Source organism: Perissodus microlepis, chromosome 6 (genome assembly GCF_051167445.1).
Source record: "Perissodus microlepis isolate ML-2025 ecotype Zambia chromosome 6, ASM5116744v1, whole genome shotgun sequence".
Classification (NCBI taxonomy): domain Eukaryota; kingdom Metazoa; phylum Chordata; class Actinopteri; order Cichliformes; family Cichlidae; genus Perissodus; species Perissodus microlepis.
The window spans coordinates 20154850-20182717 of record NC_140466.1 but is presented as its reverse complement, the minus strand read 5'-3'; the positions used below and the strand labels follow the sequence as shown (position 1 = coordinate 20182717).

Genomic DNA, 27868 nt, shown 5'->3' with positions numbered 1-27868 from the left:
TTGCTATGCTTGTCTGTGTGCGAGTGTTCCCTGTGTCTCTCCTGCATATGTCTCTGACCACATCTACATCTTTAATGTCTGAGACTGAATAATGTATGAACCTCCTGGCCTTTGAAACACACACACACACCTCTTTTGCAGCTTCCTATTGCACAAATTTCATAAAGCACAAAGGAATGGCAAGCCATGAAAAATACAAATAAAATAAAATGTCATTACCAAGATTAAATCACTTTTTGTTGATCAACAGTTCAGAGTAGACCAACACTTCCTGCTCCTACAACCACCATGGTTTTTTCTACTATCGGCTTCCTGTTTACATGTTGCAAACTTCCTGTTGGAACAAACACAGAGTGCACTTCAAACATTTTCTTTGGGTTGTCTACATCTAGTTGTACTTATGCGGTTGACCATTTATCTTCCAAGTTGTGCACGGCCGCATGGTGCACTCTTGTGTGTCTTTCCGATGCAGTCATGCATGCCTCATAGTTCTAATTTGACTTTCAGATGTCGGCACTCTGTCATCCTTTTCACATGCCCACACACACTCTCCTGTAGATGTGAAGCTGAGGTCAAGGTTGGTTTCTACAGCAACTGTGCATTATAATGCCATGACCCACCTGACCACCAGGACTCTCTCCTCTCAGACTGGTAATAATAGGCTTTAACTTGGTCATCCATAACCGTGTGGTTGCAAGGCTTTTGCTCTTTTTCTTTTTAAATCATCATCTTTTGCGTCGGGTTGACAAATTAAAGGTAATATCTGGATATACACATCCTCACTGTGTCACTGGACGGTATATGGAGGAAGAAAATGAAGTGATATTCTTAATTAAACTTTCTAGCATCATCTTTAAAACAGCAGACGAGGACTTTTGAAAAACCGTGTTTCATCTTCCAGAATGTGGGAGGGCATGGTGTTGGAGAAGGGTTTGAAGCTGCTGGTCAGCTGAAGCCTCTCAGCGTGACGTTTGGGTGTGTGTGTGTCCTGTGGTTTAGATAAATAGGTTGATTGGGTTTTCTAAATTGGCTACTTTTGTAGATATATGAGTGTTTGGTTGCCCGTCTCTCTGTGTTGCCATTATGATGGACTGGCGATGAGCCAAAGGTAACACTGGAGTAACTGTCAGTTAAATAATGTATATATTAGAAACAATATTGCTTCAGTCATTTCAGTTACATGGAGCATTTCTCAAAGAACAATCCTGAAGAGGATAGTTAACTCAACAACTGTATAGTTTGTTGCTGGTTCCTTTTGTCCCTTTAAATGTGCCACCCATCAGGCTACTTTCAGCTGCTCCCGTGTCACAAAGGTTCACCACAGCAGGATGCCCCTCCTCACACAATCCCTGGAAGTGAACCAGCAACCTTTCTCTTGTCAAGCTAATGTGTTAACCACTACACTATGGAGGCAAGGTATGAGCCATCATATAGCTGTAAACCATAACAATAAAGCCACAATGTGGTTCCTGAGATGTTCTTTGAAAACCAAAAGTACTGCCCCACACAGAGAGCCACTGAGAGGAAGATCTTGGACTTTGCATGTTCAAAATAGGGCTGACCTAACCGAGAGTGGCTCCACCTATACCCACAGATTATGCAGAGTGGTTGTTTAGGTGAATTTCTGACCTTTCAGCTGACCTTGGAGTGAAACTCTCTCACACACACACACACACACACAAAAAAAAAAAAAACACTTTTCTCTTTTTCTTTGAATTCATTTTTGATCATATTTTTAATTCTAATAATTACTTTTATTGTCATTTTTACAAAATATAAAATATCTCTGCAACCTTCCTCCCTTTATGATTAGACTACTTAACGAACAATGTAAATGAAATCTGTATTTTAACAGGATTTTAATAAAAAAAATTTTTACAGAAAGTTCCCATTATTTTAAATACATGGAATATCAATATAATTACCAAAATTAGTCTGTGAATTAACTTGTCTAGTGTAAAATAACATGAAAAAATTGTGCCTAATAAACATGATTTTTGCATATTTTTTAAAAAGAAAATGTATTTATTTTTACAACCAAAAAAACACAGTCACAATTTTACTAAAATTTCACATATATTACTTTTTTTTAAAAAGATTGTTGTTAAATTCTCATTTTATCTCATGCTATTAGCCTAATATTAATCCCATTAATATACAGCACCAGATAGAGTTTATGCTCATCAGTGTTGGGTAAGTTACTTTAAATTAGTAACTTAGTTACATTACTAGTTACTTCTATCAAAAGTAACTCAGTTACTTCAAGTTACTCGTTACTTTCAGAGTAACTAGTTACTAGGGAAAGTAACTTTGGTTTTACTCAGAATTCTCTTGTTAATGTGTTGCTTCCGTAACTGGATACCCAGCAAGACTGCCAGTCTTCTAACTTGCTTACTTGCCACAAGTGCACTGTGCCACCTACCAATAGAAAGGAAAAAAATAATGTGCACATTTCCACGAGAGAAATCCCACGCCTGGACCGTCGTTGACCGCTGCCATGATTCTAGCCTGCTTTTTACATCCAACACAAAAACTGCAGTCGTGGTGCTTTCGATTGTACTCAGAACTCGGAAATTCTGCCTTCTGAATAGGAAGATGCAGGTAACACCAGACTGCAGATGAGCTGCTTACAGGGCTGGACTGGGACAAAAAAAAAATCGTCCCGGGGAATTTGACCATTATAGGAAAAATCATAAAGCCTTTGAATGAAAACAAACGCTGTTGTGACAGTGATGTACACTGTTCTGATGGTATATATATATCAATCTATCAATTGTTTGTTGTAAGACTCAGATAATTATTTTTTTAAAAGCTAGACATTTTAAATGAGAATAAGAAAGAAAAGTATTTCCTTGTGCCCCCCTTTCCCCGTTAATGCCCTACATGGACCCCTGGCAACACTTTGCTAGACCCACCCCTCCACAGTTACCAGCTGTCAGCTACTTAGAAAAGGATCCTGGTGTTATTTGTCTCTCAGAAACAGTTCATAACTTCCCTTCAACTCATTCCTGTCACCTCAAAGGTAAACCTGTTTCTCCATCACCTGTTCAGCTCTGATGATTCAGTAAGGACATCTCCTGGTTTCATCTTCATGTTTCCCTCTCACCACATATCCAAACCGATATCATGACCAGCAGCTTTACAGCTGTGGCTCCAGCAAACATCAGCTATACTAGAAAATAATATTAAATAAATTCTAACATCAGATGATCAAGCTTAAACGTGCTGCTGTTGTTTAGCGCAACATCCGGCGGTTTCCTCTTTCTGGCGCAAAGTGGGCGATAAATAAACAAGAGAGAAAAGCCGATCAGCTGATCACTGATCAGTTTTATGATTGAAGTAGAAACAGGAGAGGGAGGGTGAGAGGATGAGAGAAGAAGAGGCAGCTGTGCAGCATAAACACAGAATAAATCCAGCTTTGTGTCTTTTTCATTGTAGCTGAAGTCCGGGACAAAATGTTCCTTTTCACCTCAAGACGAAACACGTAATATTTTCTCTGAATACCAGACGATTCTGTTTTTTACGGGACGGTTGGCAACTCTAATAATTAACCGTATGAACAAAATAAAGTTCAACATCAGTAACATAGCACCCACCCAGCTGTATAGAAACTCCGTCATGCTAGCTAGCACGCAGTACGAAAAAGTCAGCATAACGAAAATAAACTCCAACTAAACTTGGTTTATATCTGACTCAGATACACTGCGGGTCATAACTTCTTACCTGAAGTTCAGTTCACCTTATACTCGGACCGGCGGCCGCTTCGGGTCTCTCCTCTTGCCTCCCTTTTCCTTCATCCACCTGCTGGCTTCAACCACTTGCTAATGTTATTGAATCTGTGGAAGCTCCGCGATAGCCACCACACGAAGTAACGAATAACGAGCCTATCTAAATCCCAGTAACGAGTAACGCGTTCCTGGTTTTGGCATAATAACTAGTTACCGCTCGTTACCACAATAATAACGTAGTTACTGTAACGCGTTACTTAATACTTTATTACTTTATTAAATTAGGGTTTTTTAAAGATATGTTTGGGATTTCATTTTTAAAACTCTTTGTGGGAACAACTGAATATGAGATATTATAATCTATATTTTTAAAAGCCATCATTACCCTTTAAAAACATGCAAAGCCAAGTTTGCGGTAGGCCTTATTTGACTGCTGGAACAGTCCAAATCAGAACTGCACATGAACTGCTCTTCCCAAGAGATCTTTTTTTAAATGTGTTTGTATTTACCTCCTTTTGTGTATTTAATTGAAAAAGTATACAAGAAAATGTACATCATAGATACTGACAGTAATTTATTGATGGAGTGCGAATTACAATAAATTCTTGCACAAAACTGCACATACTGAAGACCAGCGCTACAGTTTTCGTAAGCGGTAATCACTGGAAATCACTTTAGCTGATAGCAGCACCACATCCAACAATCAGGAGCGTCTCCTACGCGCGGATACAAAAAAAAGAAAAAGACACAGAGCTCGTGCACGCATTCGAGCGCGTTCCCGTTTTCTGCTGCGCACAGACAGCCGGTGCGGAGAGACGGTGAGGGAGGAGAGGCTGCTATTACTAGTGACAGGAACGGCAGCGAGCACATACAGTCTGGAGAGCAGCTGATGCGACAAGGTAGGAAAAAACCACCAGAAAGCTCCGTGTTGATATTTACCGAGCTGACGCTCAGCGTTCGTCGCAGATGCGACGCAGATTGAACTGCTTCTGTTTCAGCGCGATTGCGGTGTCCTACAGCCGGATCCAGTGTCCTCTCTCTATCTGTGTGTGCTGTTGTGTGTCCGCAGATGCTGAGCGTCGCCTTGCTGTGTGTGTGCGCCGTCGCCTTTGGACATGTCTCCGCTCGCTCCGAGAGCGGCAATTTTCTGGATGATAAGTGGCTCACGGGGAAATGGGATAAATTCAGAGATGTAAGTAACATTTCAGGCTTATATTATTATCGCCCCCCACCACCCCAACTCCACATTATCTCATTTACGCCCCGCTCCAGCCCCCCTCTTTTCTCTCCCTCTAGCCACCCTCATTGGTTTGTGATCACGCGCTCCTCGTTTTGTCGTTGTGTCCAAGCGCCGCGTCACGGGGCCCGTTGTGCCGTTTGTCACACGTTCACCAGCCGCTCCGCTGAGACAGTAAATACACTAATAGCGATGCTGGGATGATCCTTGCCTGTGAGTGTGTTTCCGCGATAGCAGTCCCTGCTTAGCAGAGATAGCCGAGGCCTGTGCGAATCACAAAGGCGCAGAGCAGTCTGTGAGGCACCACAGAGTCCCCCCAAAAGGGGGCCTAATTATAATAAGCAGGTATGAGGAGAGAGTCAGCAGCAGCGAGGCCTAGATGAACAATGTAGAGCGAGTCCACTTTAAACCCACACACCGTGGGTCCCTGTGGGAATATTAAAGGAATATAACGCAATGTGTTGTGCGCCTTTTGGTCTCCTCTTTTAACAGCTTCTTAACTAGCTGACTTCAAGAAGGTGTTGTCAGCCACGATTATCCTGACGTGGGTATTTAGGGCCACTTAGTGAAGTTAATGCGGCCACTGATTGTCATGGCACATACCAGTAGCCTCTGACCATGTGGTCCTGCTGCCAGGCTGCATGCATATGTCCCATAAACAACTGTCATTCTTTACAGTAATGGAAATACTTTTTTTTTTTTTTTTTTTACCTTGAGCAATACTTAAAGATTTTTTAGCTTGTAATTAAAGGCATAACATCTGTATTATACAGATAAAAAACTGGAAATTGTCCAATAGAGTTTAGGTGGTGTGTATTTGCTAAAAAAAAACATGTCTTCCCTCTAGGCACAGATTAAATGGCTCCACACCAGGACTGATTTGTGCAGGCTTGAACTTGTTCTCACACACAAGATGGGATATATGAAAATAAGCATGTCTGCACATAACAGTCTTTATGTACTGTACCTCAGTGACTGAAAAACAAACAGATTTTACATGATAGAAAAAATGTACTCCAGCTCTGAGTGGTTTTACCACACTGCTGAACAAATGCACTGAATTGTTACCTGAAGGTCCTTGACGTGTTTGATATCCAACAGAGAGGCAGAGCAACAAAAGCGCAAGTGAAATTTATTTATTTATTTATTTTTTAAAGCTAAGAGAAAGTGCTGTTTTTTTATACACGGCTTTCTATGTAACTTGTACTTATTTGTCTCACTTTCTCTGCCAGTCACACTTAAGTGTGTGATCCCATCAGCTCAGGTGGAGCCATGTGATACATTCAGGTCCAACTATTGAACAGGATTTGGATTATCCAAATAGAGTGTCAGAACCAAGAAGAGAGGAAATGTGATTAACTGCGCACCGTGTGCTATTTAGGATGATATGACGTCCTGAGCTACAAGAAGGCGGTAGAAAGAAAGTTAGCAGAGCTTTGTTACTGTGTTAATGCATAAGAATTGATAGATAGATAGACAGGTGAGAAGAAGCGGCAGAGTAATGAGAGTGGAAAGGAAACATGAAAGCATGTAGAATGATTGTCGGTGAGCTGAAAGCTTCATGTGCATTCACATCTGTGTGATTTAACCTTGAGGCTCAGCAGGCATTAGAGTTAGAGGTGGAGTGCAAAAGTACTGAATGCTCTGTATATACATGTGTGCCTTTCATTTCCCGTTTTAAGGTTGTGTCCCAAATTGTCTGTCTGTGTGGTTTTGTTGTTTGTTTGTTTTTTCTTTTTTGCACTGTTGCACGCAGTAATGTATCTGTACATTTTATAAAGCAGCTATGTTCAATCTATTCATCTTTCTTTTGGATATTTTGTATGCATTTCAACACTGGTTGAAATCCAACAATCCAAATATAGGTCCATTAAAATCTAAGTTTTTAAAAAAGAAATAAAATCATATACAGTGCACCTTCTCTCTGAAACACATCTGTTGTTAGGCTTGCTGTGTTTGTAGATCATTAACACCTGTGCAATGCTTCTGGAGTCTAATTTCCGATTCTGTTTCTGTGCTAATGATGATGCACTATAGTTAGAGGTGATGGCAATTTGACTGATACAGTCATGCATTAAGGAACACAATCACTTCAACAGTGTTACGCTGCTGTCACATACTGTGTGCACTCGCTGTACAGAGGTTAGAGCTCGAGGGGCCAGCAAGCAGCACAGGAAAGCTGCAACCGACTGTCACAAGACATCGAGCACAACTTGTGAATACATATGAACTTTGTTTTGGAGACATGGCCTACATAATGTTTCTATACAGGAAGTGGTTACATCAGCTTTTTTTAAAGTTGGGGTTTCCCCTGCAGGGATTTAAACACTATTTAATTAAAGTCATGTGATTGCAATGCATGAAGTTGTCTTTTAACTGTTCCATAGCTGTCAAAGATTCACAAAGGACCACAAATGAAAAAATATTCTCATAAGACTGTGTCAAATGACCAAATAGCAGGCTAGGTTATCTTAAACATTTTCTCTAACTTTAAATGTTGTGAGTGTTACAAGTCTTTGTGTGCATCTGCAGTTATGCAAAAGCCACCCCTCGTTTCTTTACATTGTGCTACCAAGGATCCAGGCTTTCTTGTTTTTGGTTTTTTTTAATGGTCTTGACTAATAGTTCTTCAGTCTTTCTGGTCTTTCAAAGTTTTTCATTGGACATTGGCTGCTTTTTCACTCATTTTCAACCTAGTCCCTGTAACTGTAAAATGTTTATATTTTATTTGTTAGTTTGTTTGTTAACACTGACCTATGAGTCAATCAAGCACAAAAAAGCACCTAACTCGAGGTTTGAGCCAGTTGTATCTACAAAGCAGATGACTTAGCAAAGAACCGATTTTCAATTGTATGTTTAAGCACTTTGTTACTAGCAGCCTGTCGTAAAAACAGAGAATTTGCTCCTGTTTCTTTAGTTGAATTTATGAAAAATACCAAAGATAACTTAATTTGACAGATATAAAATTGTATTTTTGCACCAACAAGGTGAATTCCAAAGAGACACTAGCCGACAACTTGGTGTGTCACAACAGGTGTGCAGTGTGTACTTAAATAAATTTGAGGAAACTGTGGAAGACAAATGAAGACGTGGCAAGCCTTAAAAATAATCTACAGCAGATGAACAGTATCTGAAAGTTATGAGAGATACATCTGGCCCTGCAGTTGATCCATCTGTGTGGGATCATCTTGAAAAATAAAGCTGGTCATACCACACGATGACTTTCAAGCACGTTAGAATTGTACAAATTATTTTTCCTTTTCACTTGTAAGTTTACCTATTTCAGTAAATCTCTGCACCAATTTCCATAAAAATGAAAAGTGATAAGAGGTGGCTGAAGTTAATAGCAATAAAAACAAATGGAACAAAGCTGAAAACAGTTTAAAGCAAATTAAAAGCTAAAATGGATTTTTAGAAAATAGTGAAACATACACAGTTCTTCCACAAGTGCACTGGGATTCTGTGCACAACTTTTTTTTCCTGTGATTTTCATTTTATATGTCAGGCCTGTATTTTTTTAATTTATTTTTATTGTTTTTACATCTTTCAGCAAGAGCCATAAGTGGGTTTCATGCTAAGTGCACTATATGGGGTCTTGGCCACTGGTTAACTGTTAAGTCCTGTTAGGGTGGCTGTGGAGGCCTGGGGCTGTCTTATTCAGCACTGGTGCCATCTCAGTTTTTAGACATTCTGCTTCTCTTGCTGGACCTTGGCCTCCTTGCAGCACTGGCACAGAGCGAAGAGACTGTTAACAATTGGAGGAAAAACACGATGAGTGATGCGTGATGACATTCACGCCAATTTATTGTGCGGTATATTATAGGAGGAAAATAACATCCTGTGTAGGCCACTCTCATAAGAGCAGATTATACCTTTTTGTAGTCGCTCCTGTCTCTGTGTTTTCTCTGTATATGTGTGTGTGTGTGTGTGTGAGAGTCCTACACTGTTTGTGTTGTGGAGTGTGAATGATGTAGGAAAGGTACAGAGCTTCAGGCGTTTTCCGCTTCAAAGCACCTCAGTGTAGATTTGTATGTGTTTGCGAGTGCATGCATGCGACAAGCTTGAGCAAGACGAGCAGAGCTGGCACAGTGAAAAAAATGTACATATTTCTCCTGTTGGACATCAGAAGGAAGGTAACAAGGACAGGAAAGGAGGTCATTAGGATGCAATTAGAAGCACCGAAATCAGATCTGGGAAAATGTGAAGTAAAGGTGAGAAAAGCGGTTGTCGGAAGCAAGATAGTCACTAGGAAATGTTTCTACAGGCATCCGGATAAAACCACATCAAATCGATACCCACAGCAGCAAATTAGGGTATTAGCCACACACTGTTGTGTTTGCATGATTTGGTGCACATGAGGAAAAAAAGCTGTTAGAACCATGAGGGAGAGCGAAGAATAGAGGTGGAAACAAATGGAGAGATAAATTGAAAAGTTGCTATTTTCGAGCACACTCAGGAGACCTTTAGGTCTATTGTTGAATTTTAGGTTTTCTGTGTTTTTTAGGAAAGTGGGTGGCGGGTTGCATGTGCACTGAAGTGCATTCTTCCAGTTATTTGATGTTTTGTAGTGCTGACAGATTCTGGCACTGCAGTCAGGGCTGTGGTGATAAGTATGTTTGTTTGCAGAGCTGTCTGTGCATGGACGTGCACACATGTGTGCGTGTGTGTGAGTCCGTGCTTGTGCGCGTGCGTCTGTTGATTCCATTAAGGAATCAGACCGCAAGCACTTTTGTTGTCTTGACTGGTCCAGAGGGCCTGGCCCTATAATGCAATGTTCTCATTATTCAGTCTCCACAGTTTGCACTGCTGGAAGGGGCACATCCTGAACAGAAACAAATACCTCACTTTATGGCTTCATCTCTGCTCTGTGTGTTTTCCTAATGCTAAGGAAGACCTCAGATTGTGTGTGTAACTCTAAGCAAGAGAAGCAGATGCTCACCTTTACCACAGCGGTTTTTTTTATCATTTGAAGCTAGAGAGACACGATGTGAAGAGTACCAAAGAGTCTGTAGTGAAGGTCAGAAGGATTAACAATAAAGGACAAGATGGAGAAATTAATTAGAGCTAAGAAAGAGCAAGAGTTGACCCTATTCCTCCACACAGCAGGCAAGGAAGCGAGACACAGGGAGACACTCTTGACAGTTGAAGTCGTGTTTTTTTCATAATGGGGATGTTGGGGTAAACAGCTTCAGTTCAACAGTGTAAATCCTTTTACATCATTGTCACTTATATACTACAAAAAAGTAAAATAGAAGCATTTGCTTTGCCTTCATACATTTAGTATAATTGGTTTAAGTCAAGATACAACATTTAGTCATATACTGCAGGTCAGCAACTCTGTCGCTGTGAGCAGTTCTTTCTTTGGTCCAAATACAAGAAGTCTGCAGTACTGTGTGCTATGATTGCTAAAAATCTTAAACAAAACTTTGCAGAAAAACTGCAGAAAGAGATCAATAATCTATACAAGTGAACTGGAGTAAGATGTTAGAAAAACAGTGCAAACATGTCAAGCACATCCAAAGTAGATAATTTGGAATAGCAAACTGCAGTACTTCATATTTGTAAAAGTACACTCATATTCCCAAACGTCCTGCCATGCCAGAGCTGTAAAGCTCAACTTGGCTGTCTTCTTCTTCTTCTTCTTCTTCTTTTTAAACTTCCTTTCATCTTCATTTAAGTTTTTAACGTGTGTTTGGTGGAGCACATTTGTCTTTGCTGTTGTGTAGTTTCTCACTGTGGCCCAAGCAATAACTGCTTCATAACTGTAGTTACTCTGGCCTTCTGCTGTCACTGCTTTTGCACAATTCATCTCTCTCCCGTTCAAACCACTGCAGCACATCGCATTTCTCCATGTACAAAGTGATGTATGGCCAAAATATATCACAGCAGCAAAATTAATCTGCTCCATACGAGGTACGAGGGAGAACGAGAGGAAACTGTGTCCATAGAAATCAGAGGCCACCAAAAAAAAATGTTTCTTTGAAGCCATACACTCATACCTAAACTTATTTATGTATTCTAAGTGAAATTATGAGAAGTAAGGACACATGGCTTGTTATTTTCGTTTTCATTCATGTCTTAATGTGCAGCAGACTGATGCGCGAGCTAGTTCACATTCATAATGTCTAATCCTGCAAACGTCATGCTATAACTTCTTCTAGAGAGACACTTAGCAAACCCATTTCAGCAAAGTGGCCTCCAATCACAGTCACATGCTGAAGAGTACTGCACAAAGCAAGCACGGCTTCACTGTTTTGCATTTGAGTACGCAGAGGAAGGTCATCATTAAGGAAGGCATCTCCATCAGTACTGTGGGAGTTTTTCACTTTGTGCTTTTAGACTTCAGCTTTTGAAATCTGTGGGACATTTTTTTTCTGTTTGTCCAGCTGTGGCCACAACAGCAGAGTGTCAGGGTTTTTTCCAGAAGCAACTTCTGTTTTCCAAGTTAAAAATGTGACATTATGGGGGGTTTTGGGGGGCAGAGGTTTTTCCTACTTTGGAAGTTAAGTTGAGCCCATTGATGTATGAGGCGCTCTCATAGGTCCTGGGACAGTTTCTGATGTATTCACAGGTGGTTTTGTCATTCTTGTGTTGTGGTTCTTCTTTAAATGACTCCCGTCATAAATAGAACATGAACGACTTCCTAATCATTCTTCATCCCATATTTAGAGAAGAAGAAGAGCCTAAGTAAAAGGAACTCCACAGAACTGAACCATCAGTGCATGATTTATGAATTTCCAACTACAATTTATCACTAAATTCACAAGGAGAGTTTTTGGTCTTTGTGCATTGTAGTTGCGCTGAAATGAGTCGTTCTTATAAGATCTTTAAAATATCTTTCTGATCTGTGGCATGGAGGTCAGTGGTTGCTTTTTAGACTTTAGAGTCATTCGAAAATAGGACTTGGGTGAATAATTGGATTTGAAATTGTCTCTTTGTGTTTTCAGCTGCATTGCCATTATGTTTAAAACACAAATCCCTTGTCATAATTGTATTTTGTCATTAAAACTGAAATTAGCTCTAACTGCTAACAGTAAATTTAGTTTCATTTGTTGCTTTTTTTCTTTCTGGAAAGTTTGTAGTTTGTAGTGATTGCACTGAAAACTCTAAATATGACAGTTTTATAAATGAGTTGTGTTTTTTGATTACTGTATGCAAACATCATGTATGACTAAAAGGTTCAGTGCTAGTACACACATATGAGAAAAAACATTAATCTTTTGGATTTTTCGTTTATTCCTTGTAATGGATGTAATCTCCAGTAATGTGTGTGAGTGTGACTGAACGTGGATGATAAACACAACAGAAAGCAGGCAGGTGAGACGACAACAACGGGTTACCATTGTGACAGAATCCGAGAGACCGCGGTGCGGTGTTGGGTTTGAATGGATGCCCAGAGACAGAGGGAGAGACCAGACAGTGAGATCTTTGACCTCAGCAAAACAACACAGAGCTCACAAGTTCTTAAGCTCCTTTTACATTTGCATCATAAGCCAGCGCCCGCTGGGTGTGTCTCCATCTTGGCCTTCTATTAAAAGCTGGCAAATTGCTCACCTCTGCGGATTCCTTTTTTAGACTGTGGGAACATTTTCACAGGCAATGAACCGACTCATTCAACTACACCGAGGAAGATTTTAATAGAGCAGAGCATTTTGTAGGATGTTAAATATAAAAATGAATCACAAAAAACGTATATTTTCGGGTTATATATTTTTATCTCTGTAAGGCTTCTCCTTATGCAGAGAACATAAAAAAGATCTCTTAGTTTGCAAATTTTTATAGAGGTGCTCTTATGATACCACAATTTAGCTTATCTGTTAATCATCCTTTTTATTTCAATCATATCCAGTTAGTAACAGCAATTTTACACACCTTAAATGGTGCAAAGCTTCACCAGCTGCACCACTATTGCACTGTCGTGTAGAAGTAGGGATGGGTATCGAAAACCGGTTCTTGTTGAGAACCGGTTCCCACTGTTTCAATTCCTTGGAATTGTTTGACATTTTTGCAAACGATTCCCTTATCGATTCCAGTCGCCCCGAATGACGTCACCACGTTGCGGAGTGTCATTTACCTGGCAGGAAACACAGCGCGTAAGCGGCTCAAACGCTCAAAAGTTTGGTTATACTTTACGAGAACGGATGACAACTGGGCAGCTTGCAATACTTGCAAAGTAGATATTTCATTTAAGGGAGGAAACACTACGAATATGCAAAAGCATTTGCTCACAAAACACGCGATGACCTTAAATGAATGTCGTGTTTTTAATTCCGCTCCGGACTCGTGAATCTCAACCCAGCAGCAGCGGTAACGTTTGCACGTCCTCTCCCGTTAATGCGGCAGGTAAATAATCAACTAACAGTGCATATTATGTTAGCGCGATCTGCCTTATTACAAAACCTGCCATTACTGTGCATTTAGGCGACCATGATGAGAGAGACAGACAGAGTCTGGCTGGCTCAGATGCTGGCAGTTGTCGCTGCAGTCTACAGGTAGCGTCTCCTTTCAGGCCAGGATAGACGAATGTCACCGAGCAGTGACTAAGTTTGTGGTAAAAGGCTTGCACCCATTTGCCACAGCAGATGCCCCCAATTTTCGGTAAGTGAATGTGTTTAATTGTAGGCAGGGACATTACTGGATATTCTTATGTAATTGCTACAGAATAATTTATGTTATAATTTGTTATTGCTACAGAAGAATATTTATTTTATTATTTTACATTTACAATTTTTTTTCCTGGGGACCCTGTGACACCCCATTGAAAAGCCGTAGGCTGGATCTCTTAAGATCTCACTGTTGGGTTTGTAAGGCCATGTTACTCCTAAATTTCTATCTTGTTCAAAGAGAAGATATAAAACAAAGCTCTAAGCTAATCAACCTTAGTGTTCTCTTTTTTAAAAGGAATCGATAAGAGAATCGATAAAGAATCGAATCGTTAAACAGAATCGAAAATGGAATCGGAATCGTGAAAATCTTATCAATACCCATCCCTATGTAGAAGCATGTGTTGCATGAAACAAATTTCTCTTTTCAGTGATATGAAGAAGTATGATAAACAGCACACGCACTGACACACAGTGAGACAAGGACATCTTTTATCCACGGAGAGCTTCTTTGATAACATCGATATTATCTTGACAAAATCAAAGCATGCTCAATGATACCGGATGACACTGTATGCTTGTGTGTGTGTGTCTCCAAGTGCTAAACCTAATCAGAATTAATTCCTGCCTCTCTGTTTCCGTAATGCTTTCTCATAAAGGAAGTTGAGGTTTGTATGACTCTTTAATCTGTAGTCTGTGTACGGTGATCATGTGTAGTGAAATATTTGCTTAATATGTGATCTGAGCAGTATTTTCATGATATGTTTCAGGAGCCTGGAACATGGACTCCATCCAAGCCCTTTGATCAAGGTGGGTGTGATTGAGAAAGAGTCAGACCTGAAGTGGCTGTGTTAGTCCTAAAATAATCAAAATAAGAGCACGGAATAGTCATAGTTATATATTTACAACTTGGCCCATGTGTTCTTTGTGATTAGGAATTATAGGAAGTAATGTCAGGCAGGTTAGGCTTGCAGAGACTCATTTGATGAACATTTAGCATCTTCATCAGTCTGCAGACATATGGTCAGATTTGCTAAATGTGGTCAAAATAACACGTGAGTGCAATCCCAAATACAAAAGTTGTGCTGTTTCCTAAACATAGGCACATTCAGTTCACTTTGATATGAAGTGCAAAAAATAACATAAGAATAAAAACATTCCACATTAAATGTTGATGCAATTAGCAGTAAATTGTGTGTCACAAAAGTTAATAAATCAGGTTTTGTACTTGATTTAAAATATCTTCCTATATTTTTGCACCTTGAGAAAAGAACTTCTAGAAATACATATGCAACACAGACAGTCGCAAAAAGTTCCCACGTCTAACACACACGATCATGTCACTGCACCTTTGTAAAGTGCATTAGTAAGTCGGACCCTTGGTGTATGCATCAATCTGCAGACGTAGTGTAACTGGTCAAAGCAGGAAAAAAAAGATGGATACACTTTCAACAGTTTCCTGTTCTTATAGAAGTTGTTACTCTGTTTGGCATCCACCAGCTTGTTGTGCAGGTTGATACAAGCCATGCTCATATCCAGTGTATAAATATCATCATGGTGGCTCTTTCTTATAAAACGAGATTTTGAAGGTTTTACTTGTAAGCCATCCCCAATTATTTTAACTACAGCACCCAGCTGAAAAAAACAGGATGATTTCCTGTTCTTTTATCTTCTAATGTCCCATTGTATTACTGACAGTGCTAAGCTCTTACACACATCGAGGCACGTCAGGACATGAACTCTCACTTATCGCTGTATCCTCAAACGCATCCACACACACAGACATGTCAGGCAAACAATAGCATTAGATAGTGTGTTGGTGGGTGGAGGCAGGATAATCTTCCAAAGCTGCTCAGGGATTACAGTAAGGTTCTTTAGAGCAAAGGTCATTCACAGACTGTTCTGGGAACAGCTAAGGGCCTTAGGTTTTGCTCATAGGTGACTCACTGAAAGCTGACACAGGGTCAGAAGCAGCTAGCTTGTCTTTACTGGCAGGGATCATACCGTCTACTTCAGATTCAGATCCAAAATCAGCCCCCACCTTTAGTGCCATATGCCTCTGTGCCTGTGTGATCTGACAGTAAATCAGTTTGAGGATCTCCACAAGAGCACACATATAAATGACACTCAACGGATGCTGATGTAAGATCAGAAGTAGCTTCTAAAACCATTTCCATCTGTTTTTAGCTGCAAGGATACTTAACGGCATTATGGCTCTGAGTTCAGTGTGGGAGACACGTGGCCAGTGTACTCTGTGAATAAATACCGACTCAAATAAACACACACAAATGCACTTCAGCTTTAAACAACTTTTCACGTCACTGAGATGTGAAAGTGAAAAGAAGCACATCGTTTAACTATGAACCATTGATCTAGATTTTGAAACAACAAAAAGGAAAAGCTAACCATTGCTCGTAGTATTACGAATTATTGGAAACTGTAAATAGAGAGGCTATAAATGTTGCATACACATGTTAAAAAGCCCTCATGTTTGTGTATGTCTCTTCTGTATTTTTAGGCCTTGACCCAGCCAAAGACCCTTGTCTGAAAATCAAATGCAGTCGCCACAAGGTGTGTGTGGCTGAGGATTATAAGACTGCCACTTGTGTCAGCCAGAGGCGAGTTAGGTAAGAGTGCACACACACACACACGCACGCTTGATATTTTAACAAGCCTGTGTGTCCAGCTGCCCCTTATTTTTCTTTTCAGATGTTTCTGTGATGAAGTGGAACATGAATGAGAGAGAATTTTGGAAAAAAATAAAATCAGAGTTTTGTGTTTTGCGTTTTTTTTTTTGGTTTTTTTTAATGTATGGGGCACAATAAGTAGCAGCACCAGAGGGGCTGCTGTTCTCCTTCTCTTCCAGCTGGTTTACTGGTTTTCCAGTCTCTCTTGCGACTGTTGTGTGACATTACAGTTTGGTCCAATTACCCGCGGCACTGGCGCTTTCTTACAATGGACCCAAAGTCCTGCCAAGTGATATGAATGGGCTTTGTACGTGTGTGTGGTTTTTTTTGTCTAGGACACTGCAGACTGGACAGAGGACAGTAACACCATACTGACCCCATTTCCCATTCTTAGCAACAACACAATTCCCACTACAGTGTGCAAGCAAATCAGAAAATAATCACACACAAATCCTAAATCCTCGTCTCATTTTTTTGAACGTAGGAACAAGACAATCCAGCACAGATCCAAAATGCTTAGAAAAGATTTAGATTTAAAGGAAACTGGGAGGGCGGGCCCGACGAGGCATTGTGATGAAGGCATCATTGTCAAATGGGACTTCATTTGACATGTTTTAACACTCAGATATTCAGTGACTGTGAAAAACAACAAGTCTTTTCAATCTTCTCTCCAGCTTTAAAGATGCCAATCTGTACCAGAGTCCAGGGTCAAAGTGCACACCGTGCCCCGTGGTTCACCCCTCGCCCGTATGTGGAAGTGATGGCCACACCTACTCCACCAAGGTGCCTGCACACACAAACACATAATCTAATCACCTCTCACCCATAAGTCGCACTTTTTTCATTTCCCCCTGATGAGACATGCATCCTGATTCTGCTTCCTCTTCTGCCTCGTCCCTTCTGTCTCTGTCGCTCTCAATCAGTGTAAGTTAGACTACCAGGCATGCATCACAGGAAAGAAGATTACTGTGAAGTGCCCTGGCATGTGTCCTTGTCCCTCTCAGCTTGAACAGAGCTCCAAAGAGAAGAAAGGTACACAGTTTTGCACACTTGAATGCACACGCTGCAAGCCTGGGTGGGGTTTGCCACGGTGTTCAGCCCCATCTTTATTATAAAACTCCTGCCCTGGTGAAGGGTCGTTGCGATAGCAAATTGCTTAAAGTTTCTGTGCCATAGCTGACTCTTAACTCCTGGTGTCCGTGAGGAGGCAGGAGGACATTAAAGTGTCACTTTCCTGTCATTAATCTTTAGTGTCACTATTCTGCAGTGTGCAGCGAGTCGGAACTGAAGGAGGTGGTGAGCCGCCTGAGAGACTGGTTCAGAGTGCTGCATGAGAACGGCAACCACAAGAGGGTCAAGATCCAGAAGCCAGAGAAGAACAGTGAGTAGGGTGGCTTTAGTGACACACTCAGTCATAAACAAAAACTCTTAATATAGCCACCCACTCTCTTTGATCTCCCCCCACCCACAGAGTTTGAAGTTGGGACATCACCTATTTGTAAGGACCCTCTGGGTTGGATGTTCTCCCGGCTGGACACTAACTTTGACCTACAGCTGGACCAATCAGAGATCAGGAGCCTCTATCTGGACAGGAATGAGCCCTGCTCAGATGCTTTCTTCAAATCTTGCGATATAAACGCAGACAAATTTATAACCAGCTCTGAGTGGTGCACAGGCTTCCAGAGGTACACAGGTAAGGACACACCTGTCTTTTTTACTGTAACACTGTTTGCACTGAATAATGTGCTGAGATCTTAGTGGAAGAAACACAAGGACCCAGTTATATTAGTTTGCCGAGCTTTATTTGGAAAAGACATTTACATTAAATTAGTAAAATGATGACCTCAGCTGTCCACTATTGCAAACATGGTAAAGATTCAATTTAACTTTGGTGTTCATGCTCACTTTTTCTTTACAGAGACAAATTATTAGCAACCTTTGAAATGCATTTTAAATTTTACCACCTAAATAAAGTGGTTTATATTATTTAACCTAGCCGTTTGCTTATGAACCTGCCTGATGGACTGATTTGTGATGTCTGTCCTGCTGCATCTTTATCGCTTTAATGTAGCAGTTTTACTTTGCTATTCAGTCTCTTCTGTCACTTTAGCAAGCCATAATCGACTGAAATTGTGCAAAGGTTTGAAAACAAGATCTAAGTTTTCAGTCTCAAACTTCTACAGATATAATAATAAGAGAGACCTTGTATTCAGTCGCAGCAGCCTTTTTTCTCAGCACTGAATATTATTGTAGTCTGCACAGCACAATAAAATGCAAAACAGTGTCATACAAAAAAATGCATGAAAAACACATTTGTATGAAACCAGGGATGAAAACTTGTTTTGGGGTAATAAAGGGAGACTATTTACCCACGAGTCACAGGAGGTACACAAACAAGCATCGATATGAAAGCACAAAAGCAGACAAAGGAAGGAAGATTTACGCATACAGATGCATTCCCAGAAAAGCAGACTTCTGCAGTCTGTCAACAGTGTGTCCCTTGTCGGTCTCTTTCAGATTCCCCATGCAAAGCAGAGCTGTCCATTATCAACAAAAAGCAAGCAGGCAAGAAGTTACTCGGTGAGACGCACGCAGAATCACAAATACGCGCACAAACGCTGTGCGGCCTGAACTCATGGTGTGTGTTTTGGCTCGCTCCTGTAGGTCAGTATTTGCCATCTTGTGATGAGGAAGGTTACTATCGGACCCACCAGTGTCACAGCAGCAGCGGCCAGTGCTGGTGTGTGGATCGCTATGGCAACGAGGTGGCTGGCTCACGCACTCATGGCCCTGCAGACTGCGGTAGGCAAGACATCCAAGCGTGTCGAGTGTGTGTGTGTTTAAGAAAATGAGAGACACACAGCATGATGGGAAAAATTAAGGGAGAGGAAATAAATCACAGATATCAATGTAAGCTCATGAAGCCTGTCATCTTTTTCTGTTCATCAATTTGCTGGAGGCTGGATAAGAAGATCGTTGCCACTGCCATGGTATTAAAAATTGAGTTACATCCACCAGCTAGGTAGTTTAGCTTAGCACAGCAACTGAAAAGAGGGGAAACCTAGCGAGTGCAGCTCTTTCAAAGGCAACAAAATCCTCATGCTGTTTGTCCCGAAGCTCGATTTTTCTCACCTAAGCTTATCTCCACACTATTGCTTTAAGTGTAAGGCCAAATGAAATTTGTTTTGGGCAGTCATGGTGATATCTTTGGCTTTGACTCCAAAGGTGTGGCTGCATCACACAGGGAGAGAGGTTCTGGTCCATATCATTATTGTGCAGGCAAAGATAGTCCACTGAACCAAATTTCTATCAGAGTCAGTGGAATACATTCACTATGTGACTGTAAATAACAGACAGAAGTAGCCATAGTGAGGTCACACATTGGTTAATGAGTGTTTTGCTCTCACAGTAATAGCTTTTTGAAGCCAGACAACTCGAGCACAGGGCAGCTCTGTCTGCAGCTAATCAGATTAATTGTGAACATGTCAGTCACACAATTGGGTATAAAAAGAGGATCTTAAAGAGGCGTAGTTTCTTGGAAGTAAACATAGGCAGATGTTCACTCAAAAAATGCCTAAGAACTGATGCAGCATTGCAAAGAATAGTGGTATAAAATTCTTCCACAAAGATGTGAGAGACAAAGTCATACAGAAAGCATTTACTTTAAGTTACTGTTGCTACAGGTAGTTCTACAAGCTGCTGAATCACTGGATGTACTTTGTTTTTCTCAGGGGTGCGTAGAGTCCTAGGAAAGCTTTATTTTCATGACTGTATAGATTACATTTTTCCTATAAAAGTATCAGACTTTATTAGATACAAAACTGGGTTTCCTTCCTGTTTCCAGGTGTGATTTTGGAATCTTCCGGAGACCATGGCAGTGGAGACTCGCTGTTCACTGATGACGATGAAGACTCGTTTGTCCTCAATGACCAGACCGGTATGGATGATGAGGACATTGAAGATGAGGATGATGATGACGACGACGAATACCTGTCATAAATTTAAAAAACAAGAAAAAAAAAGAAAAAAAAAAAGAGAAAACTGTTTGTTTGGTCAAACTGCACGTTTCTAGGTGACTCCCCGGGCAGATACTTAATCGTAATAACAGCCTATGGACTATTCTCTGTGTATTGTTTGTTCATAAGTTAGAAAAAAAAAAATCAGTATTCCTGGAAAAAAGTTTATGATTTCTGTTCCTGTTTAAGTATAAAATATGAGTGGTTCATGGCACTTGTTCACTTGTGTGTCAGCCAACCAGAGAATATTATAAGGACTAATCGATAACAAATCCACTGCATTGGATTTGGTCACATGTGCAAAGACCTTTCCCTTCATTGGACAGTCCGTGTCCTCCAGTCTGTGTCCTGTCTTTGTGCACCACTCCGATGCCCGAGTGTGTTGATGCCAAAGGCACAATGTTAAAGAGATTTCCCCCCCTTCTTCATTCCTCCATCTTCTCCCCCGCACCCACCTCTTTAATCCTTATCAAATGTTCCTGTTGTATAGGTGGGATGTTGATGATGTAGATAAGAGAATATTGCACTCGTTAGGTTTCTTTTGATCTTGATTTGTAACTGTGACTGTAACTGTGTGGAAAAACAAGATAAGAGTTAGACATGCTTCATTAGGAGAATTAAGGCAAAAAATAAAACCAACAAAAAATGCCAGTTGGATAACAATCAGAAGCGACGTACTAGCTGTTTTCAATGAGACACAAATCAAATGCTCAGCAACAAGGAAAGACAAATTACTATATGGCCGGTGGTGGTGTTGGTGGGGTATTACTGTTATCTGGTTTCTGATCCACTTTAGGATGAATACAGAAGATGAAACAGATTTGTCTTAGCATGTCCAATACTGCGTGATGTTGTTTTTATTGAACCCGAGGCCAAACCTTTGAGGAACTCAAAAAAAGTTGTAAAGTGGCTCAGCCACAAATCCATGTGATTAAAACATGTTTATTGACCTTTAATGGGTTGATGAGCACAAAGAAAACCGCTGAAAAATTGTTTAAAAGATAGCGTGCAGTTGATGTTTTTGCATTTTCAGATACGAGTCTCTGACTTAACGTGTTAGCACACAGAGTAACAGAACAAGTCTCCTGCACAGCAGTAACAACATAGATCCATGCAGGTCTGATGACATGATATGTTGGGCGAAGGTTAAAGGGGAAAGGTGTGCCTTGTAGTGGTGGTCGAAGTCGGGGAAGCATGCTTTCTGAACTGACTTAAACGCACCGTTACACTGCATAAGAGCGGCTTCACTGTTAAGCCTGTATACTACTTGGACTTTGGTCTGGCATGTGTTTTGGGTCTCTCTTATGATGGTGTTACTTAGGCCATACTTCAGATTTTCTGATTTGTTACATAGGATAGCTAGAATGTAGATAAGCACAGAGATGGTTAGCAGTTAAGGCGTAAAAACACTTAGATTCTGCTGGATTTGAAAATGTTTTATATATTATACACTGGCTAGAGGAAGCTTTGGTTTAGACAGCTTTATATGAGAAGACAATGTTCATCTTACAGTGTTTGCTTTTACTTTGTTTCAAAAGCTTAATTTGTATCTGATCTGCTCTAAACTACTTATTGTGTGTCAGGGTTGAAAACTGAATCTGATCCCAGATGTGTATTGTCAATAAGTCACGTGACTGTCTATGCAGACCCGGGATCACCTAAGCTCCTATGTTAATTTTCATTGATTAGTCTGCCATTTGGCTTCATTTTGGATCAAATATCTGTTGAAATTCCATGTTAACACATTAAAAGTGCCATGTAACTGTTTTTTTTTTCTCCATCTCTAACTTTTGTTTTTTGCTCTCCTCGTTCGCTCTAACATGGAATTTCAAATCACTTTATGAACCTGGAAAGCATTTCGGTCTTAAAGTGTGCCGTTTCATGAGTGTAACAACGTGCGAATCATTTTGATGACCTCAGACACTGTAGACACTCTCAACCAATCACACACTGTCATCACAGCTCTGATAGTGTTTAAAGGTTATGATACAGATGCATTTTTTTACAGTCTATGTATGATTTGCTGAAATAAAAACTATATTGACCAATTTTGTCATCATCACACGTGTTGCAGGACAAGAATTTGCGCAGGAAAAGCTCTTGTTTCTTTGTGAGACTGTTTCTGTTCTCTATTTCTGTTCTCATATTTGGGAAAAGAACGATACTGCTGAGGCATGTATGTGTGCAGGAGGATTGGGGCCACTAAAAAAAAAAAAGGGTAGCATAAGAACTGAAACAGAGAACAGAAACATTGTCAGGAATAAAGAAGTTGTGGTGGGGTTTTGTTTTGTTTGTTTGCTTATTTGTTTTTACAGTTCTGAAATCATCTTAGCTTCTCTAGCACACTTACAGAATTCTGGAAAACAGACCATAGGATAAGGTTCGGGAAATTATATATTACAATAAAAGCCCGAATATATTGAATAAACCTGGAATATATTGAATCAACCTCAAATATATGAAATAAAAATCTGGATATATTTTCTGTCCTGCGACAAAGAAATGGCTCTATACCGAAATTATTTTTGGTGTGACTCCCTATCATGCATCAGGTTTTTTTTTACCTTTTCCTTAGATTAAAAAAACACAAAACCAAAAAAAAGTAAAAAAAAAATTCTGAAAAAACTGGACAAGGGCATTTTCAAACTGAAAGAACATACCATATCTTCATTATTTCTAAATTGTTTCTGTTCCCCATTTCTGTTCTTAAATTTAGGAAAAGAAATGTGTTGCTGAAGCTTGTGTGCGCAAGTCAAATGAAACACCCAGTTGTCTAGTGAGCAATCTTTTCTGCAAAATACGTCCTTTTCTGTATTTTTCCTCATCATTATTCAGAGCAAAACTCCTTTTAAATTACTGTATGACTTCAGCTCAGTACATGGACACTAGGGAACACGCAACACACTGGAGTTGGTCTTCCTGTTAATTTAGTCAAGGTTGTAAGGATCTAGAAAGAAAACAAAATTTAAAAGCAAAAAAAAGAGATTCATTACCCATTTAATACAAAATACTGGCTGCGCTTCACACACACACACACATATGTACATTGATCAGGGTGCCCATGCTGACTCGTGTCTACCACTAAAAGCACCAACAATGGGCTTGTCAGTATCAAAACTGGACCACGGATCAATGGAAGGTGACCTGGTCTGATGAATAACGTTCATCGTAACATAATTTACCTGGGGAGGGGAACACTTGGTACCAGGATGCACTATGGGAAGAAGGCTAGTCAGCAGAGGCAGTGTGATGCCTTGGGCAATGGTCTGCAAGGGAACCTTGGGTCCTTTACTTTGACACGTACCGCCTATCTAAGTATTGATGCAGACTATGTTCACCCTTTTATGGAAATGGTTATCTATTGATCGATCGATCGAGAGGGTTCATGTTCTTAAAGGGGAGATTATGCTTGAGAATTTGGTCTTTCTTCTCAGAATTCTGACATTAAATTCAGAATTGTGCCGCAGAATTATTTTTTCTCAGTAAGCTACGACCACGGCGAGCTATGACTTTTCTCAGAGTTATGAAAAAAAAAGCCTGAACCAAATTGTTTTTTGTCCTCCAGTAGCTTTAATCCTCCCTCGTATGTGTGGTAAAAAACACACCGCATTCATTCACCAGTTCATTGTTTCTCCACATTTTAAGCAGCACAGCTACTTTTGGATGATGTCATAAACAATAAAAGGACACAACATGTGCCATAAAGTGTTTATCCAGGACATGAGAGAGAGCCAACAGCTGTCAAGAGTGACACACACACAATGCATTACTGCATTATGTAGGAGAGAAACAGGTGAATGTTTCATGAGTCACATCACACCCACATTATGTACACATGCATACATGCAGGACATAAAACAAATAAACATGTAGAGAGGAGTGTGTAGAATAAATGGGACTGAAATTTGAAACTATTGATCTGTAAAAGTTAGTTTCACTGGTTGTGCTCTGAGAATAATTGTCCATGTTTTATTCAATGCAGCTCAGTGTACACAGGCCAGAGTAACTTACGATGGGTAATAGTGTGCGTGTGTGTGTGTGTGTGTGTGTGTGTTGGCACAGGGCCTGTCAGCAGCTCCAGACAGGAAAGTCACTGGGTAAATATCAAATGTTCATTTTCACACACTCTCCTTGCTTTTATGTGCTGACCATAGAAATGCGGCGAGATACCATCTCTGTGGTCCACTTCCTTACACTAGAGTCTGCAGTTGGAGAAGGTCCAACAATAAAAAGTGGACTGCCTGTGTGTGGGGAGACAGGATGACTGAGAGCTGACAGGAAAAGCCTCAAATTGCAGGAAGCACTTTTGATGTTCGGAAATCAGGTTTCTTGGATAAGTAATACTCTGTAACATTTTTTTATCGCTTCCACACTTGTGATGAGCTATTGTTATTGTGCAAATTATAATCACCCACCAGGGTTATATTGGTTATATCTCAATTTTATAACCATTTTAGGTTATGTGGAGGTCTTTTAACCCATCAGTTGAGCAAGTTGCAAAATCCTGTAAATTTCTTAGACTAAGGAATGAGTTCTCTTTATTACTGTAAATGAATGATTTGCAGGGTTTGCTTTATTTTACAGTCTTTCAGCGGCTTGAAGGAAATCACACCTCCAGGATCTAAAGTTACATCTTTTTCCAAGTTGGAAACTCAAATGGCATTAATTTTGAAGGGGACATTGTGCTCATCTCCATATTGCATGATTCGCAGCCTTACCTTGTAACAAGTGTTTATTTTAGGTAACCATATAAGGCATTGCCTCTCACTGACATCATACATAGCCAAGAGTGGAAAAAATGCTCTGAAACTGAGAGAGCAGTCTGAAAGCAGGGCTTTTGGTTCATAGCAATTATGTAAAGCTCCTGCATAAAACTACATATATGAATAAATTCAAATAAATAATAAGGTAGTTAAGTGTGATATGTCAATGATGGTTATGATCTTTTGCTCTCTGTATGTTTTTTAATAGTCCTACTCTGTGTTCATTTCTACAGTGGTATTGTAGGGTACTCTTCTTTGTTTGCATACGAAATGAGATCAACTGGAAATACCTGAGTTGAGCTTTCAGGGCAAGCTGCTGAGGAGGCAGTATAGCTCAGCTTAATGGTTAAATCACTGTTGTTCATCACATACTCTGGAAGACACACACACATATATATACTGTGCCTGAGTCAGTGAAAAATAACAGATGTCCACATCAGAGTGGAGCAATACAAGTTTAATGATTATAAACCATTCACTCTAGGTTTTGAATCAAGATCAAGAGTCAAGTAATTATTTCTTGCTCTCAATACTGCAGTCAATACTGGGAGCACTGCAGTTTCTTTACAGTAAGCACCTTTTTATTCATGGTGAGTAAAAGTGAAAAACACAAAAAATAATGTGTGTAAATCATATCAGTCATCATATCATCGTATCAGTAAAACCTATCTTCTTAGATCAAGTGAAAAGCGACTGATTTGGATCAATGAACAGAATGACAATTATTCGATAATTCCAAATCAGAAACATCAATAATAAGAAGAAAATCTATCCAAGCTTTTTTCTATCCTGCAACAAAAAGCTTCTGGGAATGGCTCTATACAGAAATCACTTCAGTGTGACTCACCACCATGCATTGAGCTGTTTTCCTCTGGATTCCTGCATTTTATAGAGGTGGACAGCAATGCGCAGAAAGAGCTTTCCCATCAATAACTTCTAACTGCTTAGTGGTTTGATTCTTGGCTGTTCAGCACTCAATTGGAGGAGATGTAATCTATACATCAATAGACCGAGGAGACTAATAAGCAGATTTATGGCAGGATAGTCTGCTTCCATGGTGATCACAAATATTTCTAACAAACAAAGTGTCATAATTTACCTGCAAAGTTAAAAAAAATCTAATTGGCTACTCATTTTAAACTACATTTTGATACATGAACATGTAGAAATACATAAATTATAATACAAAATACACAAAATATTGACACATGATTAGTTATAGATTAGTAACAAATTAAATATGTTTAATTTAAAGTTACTAAATATTTTATCAGGTTATGAGAAATCAAAATATTAATCTTTTTTTCTCTAAGTGGATCTGAGGACACCTAACACTGAGCAATAAATCATTCAAGCAAACAAGGTCCCCTAACACAAGGTATCAACCAGTGATGAAAACGTGTCATATCTCTGTATGGTACGCAGTGTCATCAAAAAAAATGAGGAAATTGGACAAGTGGAGGCCAAAGAAGCAGCAGGCCTGAAAACAAATACCTAGAGCAGACGAACAGTATCTGAAAGTCATGTCCTTAAGAAAGTGGGGGCTGACAGCAAAGACCTGACACAGGACCTGATGTATCAGGTCAGATGTATCTGACCCTTAAGTTGATCCATCTGCTTGGTTGGTCTCAGTGGAAGCATGGCTGTCAAGAAGCTGATCTTACGAAGTGAAACAAGGAGAAAAGACTCAGGTGTGCCAAATTACACAAGTCTTATGGAGTGATCAATCCAAACTTGATTTGATTGATGACTGATTTGATTCCGTCTGTAGAGACAAAGTCAGGACAGAGGTGAAACAGTGAGTGTGTACTATCTGTAAAACCTGGTGGAGGCTCTGTCATGGTTTGGATTTCAGCCAGGGGTGTTGGGGATTTTGTCAAAATCCATTGATTTATGAACACAGAAAAGAATAGTCAGGGTTTGATCCACACTTTAGTACCATCTGTATTGGCAATGGCTTCATTTTCAACACCACAATCCCCAACACATTGTTTAAAAAAAAGGGTTAGGGTTAGCTCACAGTGGACCACTATCTTTCATGGACTGGCCTCCTCACAGCCTGGATCTAAAAACTACTTAAGCAGCATGAGCAGCATCCTAAGAAGAATCCTTCAAGTAACCTGGAGAACTATTCCTGAAGACATGAGATGAAAAGACAAGAAGCTTGCCTGAGAGTTAAAGGCTATGTTACAGAATAGTCATACAAATACTGACCTTCAATTTTTTTAGAACTGTACAAACCATTTTCCCTCATATACTGTATTTCTGTGTATATTTGTATAATTGCTTCAAAAAACTGCTGCACTTAATTTACATTTTCCTTGTAAAATATGAAAAAATAAGGGGTAGTTCAAGAATTTTTTCTCAGTAGTGTAATTTCCCTATATTAGGAGGGTTATGGTAGCATCTTACACTGTATTTACAACTGAGATGCAATCATTTTAAGAAATTTGCTGCCCTCTGGTGATGGAAGTTAGAAACTACAGCTGATTGTTTGGCCCAAATATACCCCTTTGTTAGCGGTTCGTTACTGTTTTATAGAATACTCTTTAATTGTTGGAACTGCAAATGTTGACAACAGAAGGTAAATGAGTAAAACTGTATAAATTGTGTTTTCTTTTAAAGCCCAAATATAAAATTAATACAAATAAGAAATCACTTATTTAACACTTGAAGGAACTTGTCACCTTTTTTTGTCCGTCTGGAACATTCTTGTACATGAACGGCCAACACCAGGAGTGTTCAAGATTTGGGAACATGAATGTGATAGTCTGACATGATTTTTAAACACGGATCGACGCTAACTATTCCATAGTACAGAATTTGGACTTACT

At 39.8% G+C, this 27868-nt stretch overlaps 1 protein-coding gene across 2 annotated transcripts; it reads left to right on the top strand.

Moving 5' to 3' along the window:
* The first annotated feature begins 4491 nt into the window (after nt 1-4491).
* spock3 (SPARC (osteonectin), cwcv and kazal like domains proteoglycan 3) lies at nt 4492-22319 on the top strand. 2 transcript variants are annotated; one of them, XM_084931394.1, is made up of 12 exons: nt 4492-4627; nt 4798-4920; nt 14228-14236; nt 14339-14378; nt 16087-16195; nt 16930-17038; nt 17179-17287; nt 17523-17636; nt 17727-17948; nt 18773-18835; nt 18920-19057; nt 20100-22319. In XM_084931394.1, the coding sequence occupies exons 2-12, from the start codon at nt 4798-4800 to the stop codon at nt 20252-20254; spliced, it is 1191 nt and encodes a 396-aa protein (XP_084787520.1). In that variant the 5' UTR covers nt 4492-4627; the 3' UTR covers nt 20255-22319. The 2 variants fall into 2 exon arrangements, with proteins under 2 accessions (XP_084787520.1, XP_084787521.1); XM_084931395.1 differs by lacking the exon at nt 14228-14236 and having other exon boundaries at nt 4493-4627.
* The last annotated feature ends 5549 nt before the right edge of the window (nt 22320-27868 follow it).

Bases quoted from the DNA above. Each gene is read 5' to 3' on its own strand.
- spock3 (XM_084931394.1), top strand. From the start codon at position 4,798: ATGCTGAGCGTCGCCTTGCTGTGTGTGTGCGCCGTCGCCTTTGGACAT. The intron at 16,196-16,929 runs GTAAGAGTGCAC...TCTTCTCTCCAG, and splicing joins GTCAGCCAGAGGCGAGTTAG to CTTTAAAGATGCCAATCTGT. The intron at 18,836-18,919 runs GTGAGACGCACG...TCGCTCCTGTAG, and splicing joins AGCAGGCAAGAAGTTACTCG to GTCAGTATTTGCCATCTTGT.